General features: G+C 38.9%; 1 protein-coding gene across 10 annotated transcripts in view; it reads right to left on the reverse strand.

Annotated features, from left to right (window-relative positions):
• Positions 1-469: 469 nt before the first annotated feature.
• The window catches only part of PRDM5 (PR/SET domain 5), a 144,100-nt gene continuing 123,410 nt past the window's right edge, over positions 470-21,159 (reverse strand). For 8 of the 10 annotated variants that reach the window (XM_050946428.1, XM_050946432.1, XM_050946433.1 and 5 more), the window contains 2 exons: positions 12,290-12,394; positions 470-815 (listed from right to left, as the gene is read on the reverse strand). In XM_050946428.1, the coding sequence (XP_050802385.1) occupies positions 651-815; positions 12,290-12,394 (270 nt within the window). In that variant the 3' untranslated portion in view covers positions 470-650. The remainder of the gene's footprint in view (positions 816-12,289; positions 12,395-21,159) is intronic. The other 2 variants (XM_050946435.1, XM_050946431.1) reach the window with 1 other exon arrangement.

The following is a 21,159-nucleotide window of genomic DNA, read 5'->3' on the forward strand; positions in this document are numbered from 1 at the left end:
CTAGCCCTGCCAGTTACAACTGTGGGCATTAATATGGTTTTAAAACCTAAATTGTTCACAGCTTTTGCTCTTGGCTTGTCTCACACAATGGCAACTAGAAGAAATTACGTCCTTCTTGCTGATTATGTTAAAGTGCGTGAGAGTGCAGACTTCTGCAGTTTCTGTACCATACATTAAATTGACCTTGAGATGCCACAAAGTTAGTCCATTTTATCTAATAATTAAAGGCACTAAAAGTGTGAAGAAACTATGTTCTAATAAAGTGTGGTGTTAAGATCTGAATAAAATTTATTTGGGTCAATCAGGATGAAAGTGAATTTATCCAACTGCATTTACTGTGCTCCAGAAACTTCAGATATGATCTATGTCCAAAATTTCAGGATAACACCACCAAGATCTAAGGTACCAAGGCTGCAAATAAAACTCTGTAGATTGAAGATAAAAGAACTTTTATTTCTCTTATAAACTGTGTTTGTTACTAGATTTTTTTAATCAAGTAAAACACAAAGCCAAATGGAAAAAAGATTATGAACATATTACAGTTATTTTTCCTGTCTCTGATCAATCATCAGGTGAGAAGTCTGGAGTTTGTACATGTACAAATGGAACACTCTTGAACACTAGACACACTCTTCTTGCATAAGCCATGGTTAGCTGTCAGTTTCTCCATGGACATTTTCCATGTGCACTTTGAGGTAGTCATTTCTTGTAAACTTCTTGTGGCAAAGCTGGCATTCAGCCATTGGACGATTGGGATTGTGAGTCAGCTTGTGTCGGATCAACATTTTCTTCAGGCTGAAGGATAAATCACAAACCTAAAGCAGGGAAAACAAGACAAAAATAAAAATTCAAAAAACCTGAATGTGTGTAAAACATTTTACTTATTTTAAATCAATGCAATGACACATGAGCTTTAGCATTATGTGTCTGCAAAACTGAGAACATGAGCTGAGACTCTGGAAGACTAAGTCCTTTTAAGTTATATTGCTCTGTTTCTTGTATCTTTGCCTTCTTAGGTTAACAGTTGGCAAGATGGGCAATTATTTTATTTTAAAAAACCACACTGCCGGAAGCATTGAGGAACTTGTTCATATGCATAGTCGTACTGAAGTCAATGACTTCCTAGTTCTTCAAAAGAATTGCACTGAAGCTGACAGGACTGCTTATGTGGGAGAAGTACTCACATGCACATATTTGGAAAATTAGGCCCTAAATTTATACGTCTTGCATATTGTGAATTCATAGAACAAGCCCAACTGAATAACTGAACAAAATGTTAGTGGACAAATTTAGCTTTTCTGCACATTGACTGTCAGATTGCAATTTCTTCCAAATTATTTATTTGCCTTCACTTAATGAATGTTAAACTCTTTGCATAGCTAGTGAAAGGTATTCACTTGTCATCTGAAATAAGAACTGGGTTGTTAGTCATGATTGGTCATATCAGTCACATGGTACTATTTCCATTTCTTCCCCTCAACCCTGCACAGCTTCCACAGAGGGCTCTGCAGCCATTTCATGGTTTGGAAGAACTGCAGAGGATTTTTCCTTCCTGCCTCACTGTATACCTGCCAATCTTCCTGCTCAGATATTTGGGTTGGGCACTGGGTGCTGGATTTGAACCTAAAAATATATCATTAGGGAATAATCCACTAAGTACCCTATTGCTCTTTCAATGTTGCCTTAACTTCGGTTCTGATTCTGCAACCCTGTCTCATATTGAGTACTAGTAGTATACAAGTAAGTGCGTTAATGTCACTGCAACTAGTCAAGAAAAAAATACTCCTAAATGTAAGTTACAGGATCTTTCCCATAGCCAGAAAAATGAAAAAAAACCTCACTGCATGCCCTGACTGTGCTTGCTTGCCCAGAATTAAACTATAATGATTGATTAAATGCTTTTCATAGCACTTTGGAACCAAATTAGAATTATTGTAGGCATATCAAGAGGCAAGATGGATGAAAGGCACTGAACTTTCAAGTGCTATGTATGTACTTTAAAGAAGGACTTTCAGTGTTGGGAAACCTGAAACAAAAGAACATTTGTACAGAAAGCACATTGTTTTGTAAGCAATTTCTGTATTCTTTGTGCTACTGCTGTGAATGTCTGTTAGAAGAAAATTGTTCTCTCTCATGAAATAACTGTGTGTGCATGGACTTGGAGTAGAATCACAATGCTGTGCTTATATTAGTGAAGAGGAACAGTAACAAGCTGAACAAAATGAAGGTGGCCACCAACAAAAAGCTCCTTATATATTTCAGTTAAAAACACACACATTGGGGGTCTGGACCTTATTGATCCTGATTATCACAGAAATATTAAAAAACTATAATAGAAATAAACTATTGTATAGTTTTAAAGAGTAATGCGTATAGAATCATATCTATACTTATTAAACTTCAGAGGACTTTCACATAAGGATGAAGTGAAAGGAGGAAAATAGAAATAAGGGGAATGAAAGAACAAAGGGAATGGTAGTAGCTATTTAAAGAATGGAAACAGAAGAGGAAAGTTAACTGGCAATAGAATAGACAAAGACTGAGGAAATAGTGTCAGACAGAGGAGAAAAGGAATGAATTAATACAAAACAGAGAAACAGAGACACGGTAAGTTTTTATTTTAATTAGTTGTTGCAAAAACATTGTGCTGAAATATATATACAGAGATGATCTCAGAATAATGGTAGCCTAGAGTACATGAGCACACTTGCTATGCCATGGTACAAATATGTCTCACACAGACAAGGTCTTACAGTAAGTTCCTACTATTATTATTTGTATTGTAGTAGCCAGGAGGGAGGGGGCATCAGTCATTATGTGCTCCAAGTAGATGTTGAACAGTGTGGGCAAAAGAAGGCAGCTTTGCAGGACTCAAACAGTGGTGTGAAACCGCTCTCCTATTGTGCCACTGATTAAAAATGCACTGCTGGCCTTGGCATACACTTGTTTAATGGTAAGAATAAGCTTACAACCAACATTGTACTACTTCATGGTTGCCCAGAGTTTCATGCCATACTCTGTCAAATGCCTTCTTGAAGTCAACAAAAAGACATGGTAGATGTCCTGCTGGTGTTGTAACATAGAAGATGAAGGTTGAAAAAATCTGTTCTTCAACTATATTTTCCACTTGTGGCTTCAATCTGTTCAATATGACTTTCAACATCACTTTGCTGGGATGGCTAATTGAGCTTATGGTCTGATAATTGTGACACAATTGCAGGTTGCCTTTCTTCAGCAGAATGATGATTAGTGACTGTGTCCATGTAGAGGGCCAGTCACTGATCTGCCAGATCTTGTTACAGATCTTGCTGAGTACATCTATTCTCCTCCGAATTTCATCAGTTCAGCTGGGATGTTGTTAATACCTGTAGCCTTTCCATTCTTGAGTGATTTCACAGCTGTCTCCACTTCTTCATGTAGTATTGGAAAGACATCCTCCTCTGTTGAACCTGGGCTGTCTAAGACACTAGGATCTCCATTTGTCTGGTGGTTGCATAATGACTGATGCCCCAGAAGATCACATATGCACAGTCACCATTGGGGGGGGGGGGGCGAACAATCTCAGATCTTCAGTTCTCTGATGACATTGATGGCCTGGCAGGCAGCAAAGATGACCATGCCAACCTTGTAAAATGATTGGATGAAACCTCCGCAAAATGTGTCATGGAAATCAGTACAGAGAAAACCAAGCTGATGACTGATGTGATCAGCTCACATATCACTATCAGTGGACAAGAGCTGGAGACAATGAAACATTTCAAGTATTTGGGGGCAATCATCACTGATCCAAGGCAGAAATTTGGGCAAGAACTGCGCAAACAACAGCAGCAGTAACAAATCTAAAGCCAATTTGGAGGAATAAGAACATCTCCCTGGAATCCAGACTGGAACTGCTGCATGCATTGTCATCTCCATTTTTCTGTTTGAGTGCGAGACATGGACCCTGTCATAAACAGATAGCTAAGGGTTAATGTCTCTTTCACCTGGAAAGGAGTAACCTGAAACACCTGACCAGAGGACCAATCAGGAAACAAGACTTTTTTAAATCTGGGTGGAGGGAAGTTTTGGGTGTGATTTCTTTGTCCTTTGTCTTGTGTCTGACCCTCTCGGCTCTGAGAGTGATCTTTCTGTCTCCTGCCTTTCTAATTTTCTGTTTCCCAGTTGTAAGTACAAAGAAATAAAACAGTAGGTTTATATTGTTTGTTTTTTGTATTTACATGTGTGTAGTTGCTGGAATGTGTTAAATTGTATTCTTTGTGGATAAGGTTGTTTATTCATATTTCTTTTAAGCAATTGACCCTGTATTTGTCACCGTAATACAGAGAGACCATTTTTATGTCCTTTTCTTTCTTTTTTATATAAAGCCTTCTTCTTAAGACTTGTTGGAGTTTTTTCTTTAGTGGGGACTCCAGGGAATTGAGTCTGCAGCTCACCAGGGAATTGGTGGGAGGAAGAAGTCAGAGGGAAAATCTCTTTGTGTTAGATTTACTAAGCCTGACTTTGCATACCCTCTGGGTGAGGGGGGGGGAAGTACTTATGTTTTCCAGGACTGGAAACAGGGAGGGTGGAGTCCCTCTGTTTAGATTCACGGAGCTTGCTTCTGTATGTCTCTCCAGGAACCCAGGAGGGAACACCTGGAGGGGGGAAGGGAAATGGTTTATTCCCCTTTGTTGTGAGACTCAAGGAATCTGAGTCTTGGTGTCCCCCAGGGAAGGTTTTGGGGAGACCACAGTGCGCCAGGCACTGTATAGATTCCTAGCTGGTGGCAGCTTTACCAGGTCCAAGCTGGTAACTAAGCTTGGAGGTTTTCATGCTAACACCCATATTTTGGACGCTAAGGTCCAGATCCAGGAAAAATGTTATGACAGACCCTTACGGCAGAACTTGAATGGAAAATACAGGTAGTAGAGATGAGATGCTTCCGTAAAATCCTGGGCATCTCCTACTCACGTCATATATTTGTATGCACACATAACCTACTACTGGACATCTCTCATCATGTCACTAATGAAGAGGTCCACAATATCATCGCTCAATGTGCTGGAACATATGAAGACCTCCTGACGACCGTGAAGAAGCACAAGCTGAAATGGTACGGCCATGTAACAAGCTCATGTGGCCTATCCAAGATCATCCTCCAAGGGACAATACAGGAGAAGAGAAGAAGAGGTAGACAGAAGAAGAGATGGATTGACAACATAAAAGGGTGGACAGGAATGGACTTTGCAGAGACTCAAGCACTGACATACAGTCGTCGGGGTGGAGACAATTGGTTGATTACTCATCAATGATGGCACCCCAATGAACAAATGCTGTTATGGGAGTGATGATGATGAGGAGCCCCGGGGGGGAAGAGAGGTGTCCACCATGCTAGGCTTTATGCCACCAGTTTGTATCTAAGCTGATCTGTCAACACCATTTTAAGGGGTATCAATTTTGCATACTCATTTTCAGAAATTAATTCTTCTGTATGTAGGATAGCTTAATAGTTGTTTTGAAAGACTGCAGGTATATTTTCACATATTGACTTTCATCTTGGTACACTGGTATTTGTGTATGGACTTCTTAGGCGGTAACTTTTTTTTTTTAAGCATGTCCTTGTGGTGATTGAAGAGTGAAACTTGTTGCACTCTTGTAACAACAGCTGCAGTCCTGGGATCACAGACATCCACCTTTCCTGCAGCAAAGGAGTGTCTTATAAGTATGGGACCTTGGTAGTAGTAGTGGAACTCACCATCAAGAAAGGTGGACTTTTAAAGCTGTAGTTGTGCAAACTAGTGCTGGTGTTGCATTTCAAATGGTGGGGCTCCCTTCTAACTCAATAAAACCAGTTCAGTACATTTATGTAAATAGGTTATTCTGACCTGGAATGTAATTGTTTTATGCCAATTAAGGAAAAGTCATAGGTTGGTCATACAGAAAAGGCCAATAGTCAACGGCAATATTTTGTATTCAAAATAACTTATTTTTTCCGAACAAGAATAGTACGTATGCTGTTACAATGGAATAGTGTTAAATAGATGAGATGACGTAACAATTCTGACCTTTTGAATAGCAAATGTGGTGATCAAGCAATTATCCTTTTACCTCAGGCAACAGGAGAACCCTATGACCCTCTGAAAATAAAAGTTACTTATAGAGGCCATTGCTCTGGTCTTATGTTGGTGCAGTGGCTTTTGCTGATCTCTTGCTCTCTCCTACACTCTCGTACAACCCAGGAAGTTGTACTCAAGTTCTTAAGGCTTGAGTAAAGTTTGTCCAGCTGTGACCATCATGTTCCGCTCAAATACATGCACATACACAAATCTAAAAATGTCAAATGTAATGTCTATTTTTGTAATAATCATAACAGCCATGAAACCGACATTGTATATGCCCACACAGATATTATATACATACATATATTTGTATGCACACACAACCTAGATACTGTACAATAACCGATATGAGTACCTCTATGAATAAAATGCAGTATGTCAAGTTCACCTTTGAGTAAGTAATTTCTAATGAATCCCCACTGTACAGCGATGACAGCTTAACAATGGCAGATTATCTGCCATAAGAGAAGGATAAACTGCTTACAGACCCAGGTTATCCAATGTTAATTCCTCTTGATATTCAATAATGGCAACATCACAAAATTCCATGCAAAAAGAAGAGTGCATTACCAAGATTAAACCTTAGAATGAGGCCACAAAATGTAGCAGTGTTAAGAATAAGATTTACCAGTCAGAAATATTGCTTTAAACTGCAAATGTAATTCACCTAAAATGAAATGCATCATTTCCTGATTATTACTATGTTTACATGTTGTAAAAAGTCACATTATGACAACAGAGCTTTCTGACTGGTTGAAAAGAAGTTCTGGCATAGAAAAACACCATGGAATGTTGAAGGAAAAGGTTTCCGAACTCGGCTGATAAAGCTGACAATTTAATTGCCTAAACCAGCAAAGTGAACAAGCACATGCTTAAGTAATAACTCCTAGCTCTTTTCAGCAGTAGATCTCACAGTGCTTTACAAAAGGGCAGCCATTTATATTACCATAGAAGGGGCAAGAGCACTCAGTGCTCAGTAGCAGAGCTAGGAATTGAATCCATGTCTCCTGAGTCCCAGACCACTGCTCTTTCCACTAAGCAACACTGCCTCCCATGTAATGTGGAATCAAGGCCTAGAACTCAGAATAATTCCTCTATATTTTTACATTTAAAAAAAAAACTTATTAAGGTTGTATTAAGAACACATTTCATTTTCAGTGACCATACAAATGATGGGATCTAGCATTACACGTTACAGGCTTTGCTTCAAGCCCTTAAACCGTTTTAATTATCTTTTTGGAAAGGAACAGAGACCAGACAGTATAACAATCATTACTTGAATATATGATCCTTCTTGTGATGCTTTCTGTGTAACTGTAAAATTATTTTAAAGAGTTTGCTTTTCATCTCAATTTTGTAATTAACCTGTTACATTTTATTGATTTATGGAGTCCTACTATATGCTCACTTGAACACTGGATCTCATTACAATGATCAACGGTTTTAGTGTGGAAGATGGTGATAGCCAACACGCAAAGGTATGTTTAGGGTCAACTGAAAGAACAGTGTGAAGAGATTGTACCATACCCGAAATAAACCAGGACAGGCAATGCGTGCCCTTCTTGCTCCTAATCAAGCATCTGTTGCTTATAAAAGCAATTATGGTTCATTTGTCTTTTTAATAAAAACATGCGTATTTTCAGAGGACATATATCATTTAAAACAATTCCAGGTTAGTCCCCCTTTTTTATAGATGATATGCTAAGATTTTCACTGTAGTATGTGGGAAGCTGATTTCCACTAATATTAATGAGATCTGTGCAGGATTCAACTTTGAACTGTTACCCTTATGAAGGTGAAGTCATTAAAACAAAAACCCTGACAATATTTTTGATTAAAAAGTAAGCAGATTTCAAAATAAATATAATATACTAATCAAAAGTAGTGCATGGATTACTTTGACTCACTAAAGCCCAATACTATAACGTCCATCAAATTTGCTCCGGGGTGTGTGTTGTGGGGGGATGAGAAGCTGCTGTTTTTATTTCTGGTTCCAGAAGGCAAGAATATTTACACCCAAGGAGCATTTTCAAAGGTAAAGGTGCATCAATTATTTCTGTTAGGGGCCAAGTGAAGCCTTTTCATGAGGCTAATAAAAATGCTTTACTTCAACAGATGAAACCTGATCTTGTTTAACCCTTTGGCACTAGAGGCATTTCCTGGTGCTAAATGCTAAAGTCATTAGTATTAACAATGGCAAAGCTTGACACCTAGAATAAAGGGGTTATTTAAAAGGCACTGACTAGTCATTATGACTGCTCTTGATACCAGGTAAGAAAAATCAGTCATTTATTACAAGACTTTTTTTTTTTCCCTCTCAATATGATCACATATACGCTTGAATTGGTAAATAGAATGGTCAGTGAAAGAAACTAAATTTGTTGTACTTTAAAATGATTCTTTACTGGCCTGGTCACTGCAACTATTGTAGCTCTACTGGACTACCCTCCTAAGTAAGGATTTGCCAGAACTGGCCTATACGACATCTCAATCCTTATCCCTGCATACACAAAATCACAGTATAAAAAGGACTTAATGAGCATTTGTTACTCTATCCTGGATGCTTTACTGTCTCTAAAATAGGAGTCCAGAGAATAGCAGGAAGTATGATTAGTGACATGGAGAGTCTTCATAAGGACAGACTGAAAAAATGACACCATTTAGCTCACAGATAAAGAAGAATAAGAGGGGACACAATAGATGTATATAAAATAATGAATGATATAAAGTAAAATCATGCACTCCTATTAACACTTTCCTATAACAAAAGGACGACAAGGGGACATTAATTAAAAGTGAATGGCAAGACATTTAAAACTGATCAAAGGATTTAAAAATAAAACCCAAAAAACAAAATGGCTAATTAACCTGTGGAACTCATTGACTCAAGATGTCTTTGAGGTCAAGAGCTTTGTAAGATTTTTTTTTTTTTACCAGCTAATGAGAATATCGACTATTACCTTAGATAGGACTAAAAAAAATCACAAATAATATAAATTTGCATGCTTCAGTGCATAAACTAACTCATAATTGATGGGAGTCAGGAAGAAACTTCTATGGGCAGATTATTCACTTTTGGGCTTTTTACACCTTCCTTTAATGACTCTGGTACTAGACTGCATGTGAGACAAGACACTGGACTAGATTAACCAATGCTGGTTTCTATGTTCGTAACGTCTTCACCTGGGACTCCAATTGGAAGGAAAACTCTCTATCCACTCTAATTCTGCACTCAGTGGTAGATAATGATGCGTAACTGAGTAATGTCTGAACCACTCTAATGTGGAAGCTTCTTTGTGGGTAATACCACCTGAGGAAACGTAGCATTTGCTAGAAGTGTGGAGCTGATACGAAAATGTCAATGAAGCGTAATTTGGGTAGATGGGCAATAATTTATTTTTTACAATACAGAGTGAAAAAATCTTATGGGAAAAGAAAGGAGATGGATGAGTTAAAAAAAAAAAAAAAGAATTCCTTTACAGAAAGCCTGTTTTGAATGGATTAAGTTTTAGTTTAATTCTTATTTTTATGTATTTATTTATTTATTTTTTAAAGCTAGAGAAGACACTATTCCCTCTGACTAATCAGGCAAATATAGAGAGCTGCTGGAGCATGACTGAATTTTTCCATTTTGCTTCTACCACCACATAGGTATGTAATACTCCAAAAAGTTCCGCAAATAGATATTTTTAAAGGTGTGTGCAGGCCAAGCATATAATTATGGATGATGACATTAGCCTCAGCCACTATAGGAAAATTACACAGACACTGCAAGTTGGCTGAAAAAATTGAGATGAAGTACAGCAATCCAAAAGCTGTAGAAAGCATTGACAATGACTCTAAATTAAAGAAATCCTATATAAACTGGAGTAGGATTGCTCCAACAGAATATTGTATGAGCCAGTAAGAGGGATTAAATATCTGTAGATATGTGCACTATTTGAGATGTTGCTGTTAATGCAAATTGCGGTGGCCTAGAAAACATTTTTGCACTCAACATGAAACTGGAATTGATTCTAATGATGTCATTTGGAAAACAACTGATCTTTCACTTGCTGGACTCACTTCTGTTTCTGTATATTTGATAAGATCATACTATGGTTTCACACTGGTTAGTGAACATCATGGCTCTTATAATTTTCCACAATTCTATAAGGATTTTGGCTTACAGAATAACAGTCTCATCCAGACCAAAATACACAGTCTTCTGAGCACACAAACCTCAGCAAGTCCCATGTGCTGACTCTGCACTGGGCCAGCACATACAAAGGACAAGACCTGACCAAATCAGGGCTAAAAATGGAGGAAATCGTCACATGAGGGAGCTGAATATTGGCTATGAGTTAAAGCTCAAGTAAATGAACTCCTTATTTCTGGGTACCACAAATCCTCTCTCCACACAGGGTCTGTACATCCCCATGGGAGTTATCCTTACTTTAACCCTGAAATAACCTGTATGCATTGCCCAGTCAAGGTGTAAGGTGAGAAACTCCCAACACCCACAGCACAACTTTTATTTAAAGCCCTGTGATCATTGGTGGGGTGCTCTCCTACCCTCACCACTACTGAAGAAGGGGATCAGGAGTTGGGAGTGCTGCTGGTTCCTGACTGCTAGCCAGAGATGGTGAAGCCCTCAAACCCCTGTTGATACTGTTGGAGGGTTTCTTCCCTTTCTCCAACCCACTCACGGTTTGGGGCATGAAGGGATTTTCAGTTTGATCGAGCCTAACTCATCTATTTTGGAGTTGTCAGCCAGAGAGCGAGGCTCTGTCCCAAGCACTCATCACCGCCAAAGTTTATGGAAAGTCTATTTTAGGCATGGCAGTGGAAAGTCTTTTAATCAAGAAACAAAGTATATTTATTTACTGATGAAAGGAGATCAGAAGTACTTTGTAAAGGCCATATCATTCTAATCAGTAAACAGAGCCTTGTAACTGAGGGCTTGTTGACACAGTGCTTTAGTCCACTCCAGAAGGGTGTAAATTCTAGTCTGCACTAGCATGTTGCACACTAACTGGCCCATGTGGACCTTGCAGATGTGCCCTCAAAGTTCCTTACCGTGCATTACGGTAGTAGTGTTTGAAATGGGACTATGTTAACATGTGCTAGAGAACTTTGAGTGCACACCAGTAGGCTGCACACAGGCCAGTTAGCACACAACACTCTAGTGCTCACTAGAATTTACACTCCTCTGGTGTGGACTAACGCACCATGTAGAGAAGCTCTTAGGTGAGCTATCACACAGCTCACATATCTAGTTCTGAGTTGTCTGAAACTTGTTCACAACTATTAGTTGAGCACTTTAGAATATGGAATACATTTGTAAACATCATGGTCTGTTTGTGAACTATTCACAAAAGAACGAAAAACACAGAATCAATGTCATGTACTTTTTTAAAACCACTGAGTAACAAATTTTATTCTGGCATTTAGTACTTCTGCCTAAAACCTTTCCAAAGGCTATTCCAACCATTTAGATGACTATCAATTTTCAAAAGTTAAGCGATACAGCACTCTCATCTGCAAACCCCCATGCACAGAGACTCTACACCATTTATGAGGTGGGACGTTACAGATCGCAAAGAGCATGCTAGTGATATATTATAAAAATATATAATTTTGGCATTCCAGCCATTACCCAAGACGCACAACTTTTTAACAAGGTGACCATGTCCCAAAGTACTATCAGTTTCAATTCAGATTTTGATTAGCAGAAACTGGAAATTCTGAATTTGCACTCCTGTTATTCAGCAACATTACGATCATTATATGGAAAATATATATTATAGACATTCAGATTCTACTGTAATATAGTAAATGATATTCCCATCCAGACTAATCTCCAGCTATTAACTTGTCAAGGCCTTATAAATGAACAAAAGGAATGCGTCAAATGGTAATGAATTTGCACTGCACAAAATCCAAATTACATTAAGAATGGTGCAAACAATTCTTTAGGGATATAAACCATATAAAAAACGTGCAGTGATGGTCTTGGAAACACAAGAGGCTACATAAAATTACTTCAATGATAGCTCATTAGATAAGCAATCAAAGACCATAAAACAGTGTAAGTTTATGCTGTTGCACATAATTGTAAAGTGAAAATACATATAGGCCAATACTCTTATGGAAAATAAAGTCTGACTCCTGGGTTGAATTCAAGAAGAAAAAGGGAAAGCTCAACTCACATCACACTGGAATGGTTTCTCTCCAGTATGGGTCCTCATGTGCTCATCCAGACCCCGCTTCTGACTGAAAGCCTTGTTGCACTCAGAGCACTGGTATGGCTTTTCCTGTACGCAATGACAACAGTGAGTGAAAGTGAGTTTACACAGAGCACAAGGCATTAAGTGAGTGGAATTCCATGCTGGATGGTGCAAGTTTTATATTCTCTCTAAGGGATTGCAGTCAGTGAAAACAACAGAAAATGAGTTTCAAATGATTAAGTGAAAGCTGGGAAAGCTGTGGCCTGACAGTTTCCACTTCAACACCCATTATGAATTAATTATCTGTTTTAGTCTTTCAAACACTGCAGTTTTTGGGATCTGTTTTTCATAATGTGAAAGGTACAAAAACAAAATCCCAGTGTACTTTCCTTTCCCCTCTATAAAAGGTTAAAGCATAAAGACAAGTGAGTTACCTATTAGACTCTCAGGATTTCCATCCATGTTTTTCTGGGGAGTAGGTAGTAGGAGAAGGGAACCCTCTTAAAAAGTTGGTGACAGAAGGTTAATCACTTATTCATCACAAGATCGCCCAATAAAATACAGAATCACCAACTCATCTGTATTTTCACTGGAACTATCAGTTAGTGGCTACTGTAGCCCACGATTATTTGTAACAGTTGCAATAATGGGAATAAATCATTTAAAGAACTTTTATCAAGAACTGCTTATATAGTGATTTTCTTCTTCCAAGCCCTTTACAACCTTCCTAAACTTAACTTAATCGAAGACCTTATATGGGAAGACATAATCCTTCTTCATTAACAGTAGTCCAAAAGCATAACAGAAAAAATAAGTGACTGAATGAATAAAAATGGCACTGCACTTACAGTCAATGGTCATTTTTAATGCTTTAAATACACAAAGGGCCTTTCAGAGTCAAATGATTGCTAGTCATTCACCTTAACATGAGGTTTTTATTTGGCCAAAATTTCATGTTGTTTCAATTTCAAAATTTGTGGATTTATTTGAGAAAACAAAACTATCAGATTTTGTTTTCTGAATTAAAACAACAATAAAATAAATGATAAAACATCAGTAAGTGGGAAGTGAATACAAATTCTATGTAACTCAGTAATACAAAGTCATTATTGTGACTTCGTAGCTGAAGTTGTGCGATATGCAAAGTGGCATTTAAGGAGTACGAATAGTCACTTAAACACTACTCAAGTGTTCAGTCTCTGATAAACTCAAAGTATGACTGGGGACACTTTCTAGGCCTCATTCATCACGCTGTTACTCCAGTTGTACAGTTCCACAGAAATCAGTGGCAGAAAGCTATTGTAATTGAGTACAGAATCAGGCCTTCTATATTAAGAGATTGGGGGTGACGTTTTGATCCCATTGAAATCAATGGGAGTTTTGCTATTGAGTTCTATAGGAGCAGGATTTCACCCTATTTGGTTTGAGTCATTTATGGAAAGTTACCAAGGTATTTTATGAGACTCTTGGTTTATCTTTTGTTTTACTTAAACAGGTATGTTATAATGACCCATCTACACTACAACTGTAATAGAATCAGGAGATCTGATTACAACATGGTTGCTACACAAGCATCCAGGATGACTGCTCTGCCTACAGTCCCTCTGTGCAGCTGCTGTTTAAGGTTAAAAGAGATATGGAGGGTCTTGTGCTGGCCCACAACATCAAGCACGGAATTTGTCCTTAAAGAGCATTGAAGAAACATGTTAAAGACCTGTCACTTTAAATGTTTAAACAGCCTAGTGAGATAAGGTAGCATAGTTCTGACATAAGCCTGTTCTGCAATGTTTTCTTTGTCCCCTGAGAATCATTTAAAATGCATTGTTTTGGAAGAATAACAAGAATTCAGTGACAATCTGAAAACTATGTAATGAAGCTTTACCTCTTTTTAAAAATAACCCCCCCAAAAAAATCAGAGTGTAGTATTGGCAATTAATTAAAAAATAGAGATGATCAAAATATATCCAATGGATACACTTTTTTCCGGAAATAAAATGGCAAATTCCCCACATTTTCTCAATCCTTTATCATGCAGTCTTGCAGTGTCTCAGGAGCTTACGGTCTTTGCACATGCATCCACAAACACACACATCTGTTCTCCCCTCCAAAAAACCAAAACAATACACAGATCTAAATAGACATCTTCCCTCACATCAATATACAGACCTAAATAGACATTTTCCCTCATATAAGTACACTAAGATAAATGTATATTTATATAGCACATGGCATTTATTTAGGAACTTACACTGAATTTTAAAACTAAGTACAACTATTTAAAAAGTAAATGGAGTCCAAGAGAATAAATCAGCCTGCTTAGGAGTCTGTACGTGTGCCCAGAGGGAGTGTGAAACTACTAATGCTATAAGTAATGTAAGTGCCTGTGCAGTTCATAGAGATTTAGATAATGTTTCTGTCCAAATATTTTCCAGAGTGGAGAATGGCAGCTAAGGAGGAGAAAGTGTTGTAGAGTTTGGTTTAACAAATCATACAGCATTAGTTCATTTTGGGAGATACACTCAGACCCAGGGAAGTGAGGGAAAGAATCAATCCTCCAAGCTTAGGTGATGGAGTCACAGGGGTAACTGAAGGCCCTCCAGCTGCAGACAATAGATGGCTTATTTGTATAGTGTATTCCGGCAAGGTGCTGAGCAGTCTGGCCCCAACTAGCAAAGCACCAGAGCACATGCTTAACTTCAAGCATGTAACAAGTTTTACACTTACTGAGAAATACTTCTCCAGGATTTTAATATTCAATGCACATAAATTGAGAGAGAAAACAAATCACAATCCTACTAGTAGCTCAGTCTGTGCAACCAGTGACTAGATTCTGACAGATAAGTGTGCTGTGCAGGATAGTGCTTTCACACATAGTGTATGTGGTTTGTGGCTTTTTAAAATCATTATCTTACTTTTGTGGCTTGCATGATTTTTCAACATACAAGAAAACATACCCATTTTCTCACAAAACAATGAACTTTTTTTTTTTTTTTAAAGTCTGTCCAGTCCTGAAGCTCTTACGTCAATGGGAATTTTGCCGGACTGAGTAGAGACTTCACAGACTAGGTCCTGTAATTTTGGGGGAAGCTTATGGATAAACCATATGAAAAGCAGGTTTCCACAACACACTCTTAATTGGTTTTGCATTGTGGTTAATGGAAACCACATTTTCTGTAAACTCTCTGAAAATGAATTCTTCCATAGAAAACTCAAAATAAAACACAGTAAACAGTCTATACATCTGTGTGGCCTATAAATACTCCATGGCAATCACTGATGTGCCAAAACATTCCTTAATGTAAATTCTACCTGCTTTACTTGTTGCCTCTCTGTCCATGCAGGAAACCTACCTAGTTCCCAATCAGTGGAACGTTGATGCCATCACAGCTTCTCCTGCCCATTTTACAGGTGCTCAAGGGTGACAGGAGTGGCTGGGCTGTTTGGGGGAGAAAAGGGCAAGAACGTCTCTAGGAAATTAGGGCTCCACACCCAGGCGACATAGCAATGGGATGAACTCACAACCATAAAAAGCAACAAAGAGTCCTGTGGCACCTTAAAGACTAACAGATGTATTGGAGCATGAGCTTTTGTGGGTGAATGCCCACTTCGTCAGACGCATGTAATGGAAATTTCCAGAGGCAGCTATAAATATGCAGGCAAGACTCAGTCTGGAGATAACAAGGTTAGTTCAATCAGGGAGGATGAGGCCCTCTTCTAGCAGTTGAGGTGTGAACACCAAGGGAGGAGAAACTGCTTTTGTAGTTGGCTAACCATTCACAGTCTGTTTAATCCTGATCTGATGGTATCAAATTTGCAGATGAACTGAAGCTCAGCAGTTTCTCTTTGAAGTCTGGTCCTGAAGTTTTTTTGCTGGAGGATGGCCACCTTAAGGTCTGCTGTAGTGTGGCCAGGGAGGTTGAAGTGTTTCTCCTACAGGTTTTTGTATGTTACCATTCCTAATATCTGACTTGTGTCCATTTATCCTTTTACGTAGGTGTCATAAACAGATAGCTAAGGGTTAATGTCTCTTTCACCTGAAGCACCTGACCAGAGGACCAATCAGGAAACCGGATTTTTTCAACTCTGGGTGGAGGGAAGTTTGTGTCTGAGTCTTTGTTTTCTGTCTGCCTGCTTTCTCTGAGCTTTGGAGAAGTAGTTTCTGCTTCCTAATCTTCTGTTTCCAAGTTGTAAGGACAAAGAGATCAAATAGTGAGTTATATGATTTCTTTTCTTTGGTATTTACATGTCTATAGTGGCTGGAGTGCTTTGATTTGTATTCTTTTTGAATAAGGCTGTTTATTCATTATTCTTTTAAGCAATTGACCCTGTATGTGTCACCTTAATACAGAGAGACCATTTGTATGTATTTTTTCTTTCTTTTTTATATAAAGCTTTCTTTTTGAGACCTGTTGGAGTTTTTTTTTCTGGGAAACTTCAGGGAAATTGAGTCTGTACTCACCAGGGAATTGGTGGGAGGAAGAAGTCAGAGGGAGATCTGTGTGTGTTGGATTTGCTAGCCTGATTTTGCATTCCCTCTGGGTGAAGAGGAAAGTGCTTTTGTTTCCAGGACTGGGAACGGAGAGGGGGAGTCACTCTGTTTGGATTCACAGAGCTTGTGTCTGTGTATCTCTCCAGGAGCACCTGGAGGGGGGAAGGGAAAAAGGATTATTTCCCTTTGTTGTGAGACTCAAGGGATGTGGGTCTTGGGGTCCCCAGGGAAGGTTTTTCAGGGGGACCAGAGTGCCCCAAAACACACTAATTTTTTGGGTGGTGGCAGCAAGTACCAGGTCCAAGCTGTAACTAAGCTTGGAGGTTTTCATGCTAACCCCCATATTTTGGACGCTAAGGTCCAAATCTGGGACTAAAGTTATGACAGTAGGAACTGTCCATTTTGGCCGATGTACATAGCAGAGGGGCATTGCTGGCACATGATGGCGTATATTACATTGGTGGACATGCAGGTGAATGAACTAGTGATATTGTAGCTGATCTGGCTAGGTCCTGGTTAGTGTCGCTGATGTAGATATGTGGGCAGAGTTAGCTTCGAAGTTTGTTGCATGGATTGATTCCTGAGTAAGAGTTGTTATGGTGCCGTGTGTGGTTGCTGGTGAGAATATGCTTAAGGTTGGAGGGCTGTCTGTGGGCAAGGACTGGCCTGCCTCCCAAGATCAGCTACAGCATCACTGGTTCATTCACCTGCACGTCCAGCAATGTTATATACGCCATCATGTGCCAGCAATGCCCCTCTTCTATGTACATCAGCCAAACAGGACAGTCCCTATGCACCGAGGCCAAAGTGCTGGCATTGCATCTGGCTCCGAGGCTGGGCAAAGAGCGGCCTTCATGTGGCGGGCCCTCAAGCAAATGTCGTATTCTTTCTGTGTCCTAGGATGAAACTTCTTACAGATGCGACACTTTTTTTTTTAATGTGGGATTCCCCCAGGCACTTCAGACAGCTGCCATGCCATGCATAGGCCTGTTACAGTCAGCACAGGGTGTAAAACTCGGAGACGGGGCATGCCCTAACTGACTGACTACAGTACTTCACAGCTACTAACTAACTAATCTACAATAAACAGAACTATTTACATGAAGTCGAAAGGGAAAGAACTGCTGACTACTTGCAAAGCAAGGGAGAGAGGCACTCTGATCAACCACCATTGGCGGTAGGAAGGAACTGAGAGGGCATAGAACTGGCAGTACCTGATATGCCGACCCATTACTGTGGAACTCTAAGGGCAACCACAGCTGACCCTAGAGATACCACTAAGGCAAAAGTCTCTGACAACTGTGTACGTAGGCACGCACACACCTGGAATCAACATGAGCAAGCACTTGAAGAACAACTTTTCTGTCTTGGAGGATGACCTTACGTTATAAAGGACTGCTTTTTCAAAACAAAACCAATCACACTATAAGAAAAAGAAAAAAAAACTAACCAAGTTTCTGTTACAAGAAACTGATACTTGGAGAAGAGAAAATTTGTAATGTGGAGAAAGAAGATGGTGCGTGATGCAACCTCCCCTCTAGAAAATCTGCAGATTAAAAACTAGCAACAAGCTGGACAGAAAATAAGTATCACTGGAAATGAACAATGGAGACACTGAAGAAATTAAAAGAAAGATGGAAAGATTTAGAGCATAAAGCAAAGGAAAACATTGCTAACTATTAACAAGCAGAAGGTCGCTGGGAAGATAACAAATCGGACTTCACTTGAGTCTAGGATTGCTAGCTTTATAAATCCAGATTGTCTAAACGCCGCATGATCCCAAACTACAGCAACGCTGGCAGCAAAGTTATGTATTTTTGTACTGATTAGATAAATAAGAGATGAGACAGTCACAATGTAATTAACAAAGTGATTTAGTATTACACGTTTCAAGTACATAGGCATAAACAGAAACATTTATGGTAAAAAACAGGATTTAAAAAACCTTCCTTCTTCCAAAACATAAAGAGACCAATGAGAGCCTGATTGGAGGCTCGGCCTTTTCTGAAAAAACAGCAGATCCCTAGCTATGGGATTTAACAGTCTAACTTTAGGCTCCTGTTTTTGAACATCTTGGCCTTATAAAAGTAAACACTTAGAGACATTTAGTATTTGAACGGATAGATCTGATAGACAGATGCCTCAAGATTGCTGGTCTCAAAATTGTAAATCTTCTTTGTCTTTAAATTAAGGAATCATGGATCATGACCCTGACTTCTAAGCAACTGCATTAATGTCTTTTATTAGATTACAGCTCAGAGCTGTGCATGAATACCTAAAACTACCTCCCTTATGTCATATTTATCGAATAGATACAATGTGTGTCCAGTCTCTTACAACCATGATGGATGAAAATACACAAAATTAGAAATATTTGCTGGTATGGGTGCTTATGTCTTTCTTACAGAAAAACATATAACATATACAAATTAACATATATGGTTGCTTGTTCTTGCATTTTGATGGTAAAACTACCAAGATAATACCTATTGTGTTGTTTAGGTAATAAACAAGTAAAACATGGCTGTGGTTTTGTGTGAATGTCTCCAAATAATTTTCTAAATCCTCCTAGGAACTTGGAATTGTTTAGCAAAATGAACATTAAAATATTAGCTCTTCAGTAAAGACAAGAAAGTGATGCTAGATTGATGCTTGTTTTTCCAGAAACCCTCTAAAAACTCAAATAAATTAGACAGAGATAAGAATACATTTCATACACAAGGTGGCAAGTACAATTCACATATGCAGCATATAAACCATACCAGAGATATCTAGGACCTAATCTTTCTAGTTACATTGATTTCAAACCAGTGTGTCTCCATTTACTTCAGCAGTTAATCCTGATCACGACCAACTCCCAAACCTCTCTCTACACTCAGTTCCCCATCCACCACATGCACTCCTTTCTTGTATAGGCCACACATGCCCAGGTTCACACATCTGTGCCAACTGAGTGTAAAATGGCTGTACAAAGACACAAACCACAATTTAAGGCCAAATCTCCACTTTCCTAAACCTTGTGCAGTAAAATTGCTCACACTAATGTAATTTAGACCAGTGTAAGGGTATAAAGTTGTCAAGGCCAGGGGCAAAACAGTATGTGGTTAGGTAAAAGTTAGTTTGATTCTGGGTTCCAATACATGTACGTAAGGTCTGGCTGGTTAGAGAGACAAAGTTGGCGAGGTAATATCTGTTTTTGGACCAACTTCTGTTGGAGAGAGCGTGCTTTCAAGCTTACATGGAGTTCTTCTTCATGTCTGGGAAACTAACTCAAAGTGTCACTTGCTGAATACAAGATCTTAACAGAATGTTTAGCATAAGTAGTTAACACATATTTCAAGAGGCCAAGGTGAAGTGGCCCGTTAATACCTCTTCAGTCATAGGGAGGCAAGGAAAGAGGATGGGGGACAGCAGCTAGGAAGGTTGTTAGTGGATAACAGATTGTTGTAGTAAGCCATAAATCCATTCAGGTCATGGTTTTTAGTGTCTACCAGAGTTATGAATTTAAGCTCCCATAATTCTCTTTTGAAAGTGTTGTTTGAGGATGAGGGCTGATAGGTCAGATGAGTGATTGCTTAATGAAAAGTGTTCACCCACATGTGATGTGGTGCTTTCGTCTCACCATTTTCCTGTGTACGTTTATTTGAAAGCATAGTGTTTGGCTGGTTTCACCCACCTAGTTGCTAATGGGGCACTTAGTGCTCCGGATGGAGGTACACCACATGTTGTGATGAGGTAACATGTTGTAGGATCCATGGATCTTGAAAGGTGTTTTGTGGTGGATGTTAATCATTGTAGCATTGGAGATATGTCTGCAGGTTTTGCATCTGTTGTTCTGGCAGGGTCTGGTTCCACTTTGAGTTGGTGTGACCTGGTCTGTGGGAGCTTGCTTCTGATTATGAGCTTGGAGAGCCTGGTGAGTTATTTGAAGGCCAGAAGAGGGGGTTCAGGGATGATTTTTTTTTCCAGAGTGTGGTCCCCATCAAGTATGGGTTGTAGTTGTTGATGATATGTGGGTGGTGTAAGCCTGAGCCCAATCATCTCCAAAGTCCTGTGCAAATGTGGTGTAAAGTTGTGCTTTTGCAAAAACCCATATTCACTCACAATGGAAGAAACACATTTAGAGAAAAAACTATAAGCCTGGACTTTATGAAAGTGACTGTATTTTTTTAAAATCAATTTTGTGATAGAGCAGCCTTTAAATAGTATGTTCTGATTTTTTTAAAAATGCTTTATTATTAAACAAAGGCATTTTCTTTTCCCTTGTTGGTAAAACACCCTGAGCTGCCTGTATGAGATACTATCTGCATTCAAAGATGTATTTAATAATGTGTAAATTATCATAATAAAACATCTAACAGCA

The sequence above is a fragment of the Gopherus flavomarginatus genome, chromosome 3, assembly GCF_025201925.1.
Source record: "Gopherus flavomarginatus isolate rGopFla2 chromosome 3, rGopFla2.mat.asm, whole genome shotgun sequence".
NCBI lineage: Eukaryota > Metazoa > Chordata > Testudines > Testudinidae > Gopherus > Gopherus flavomarginatus.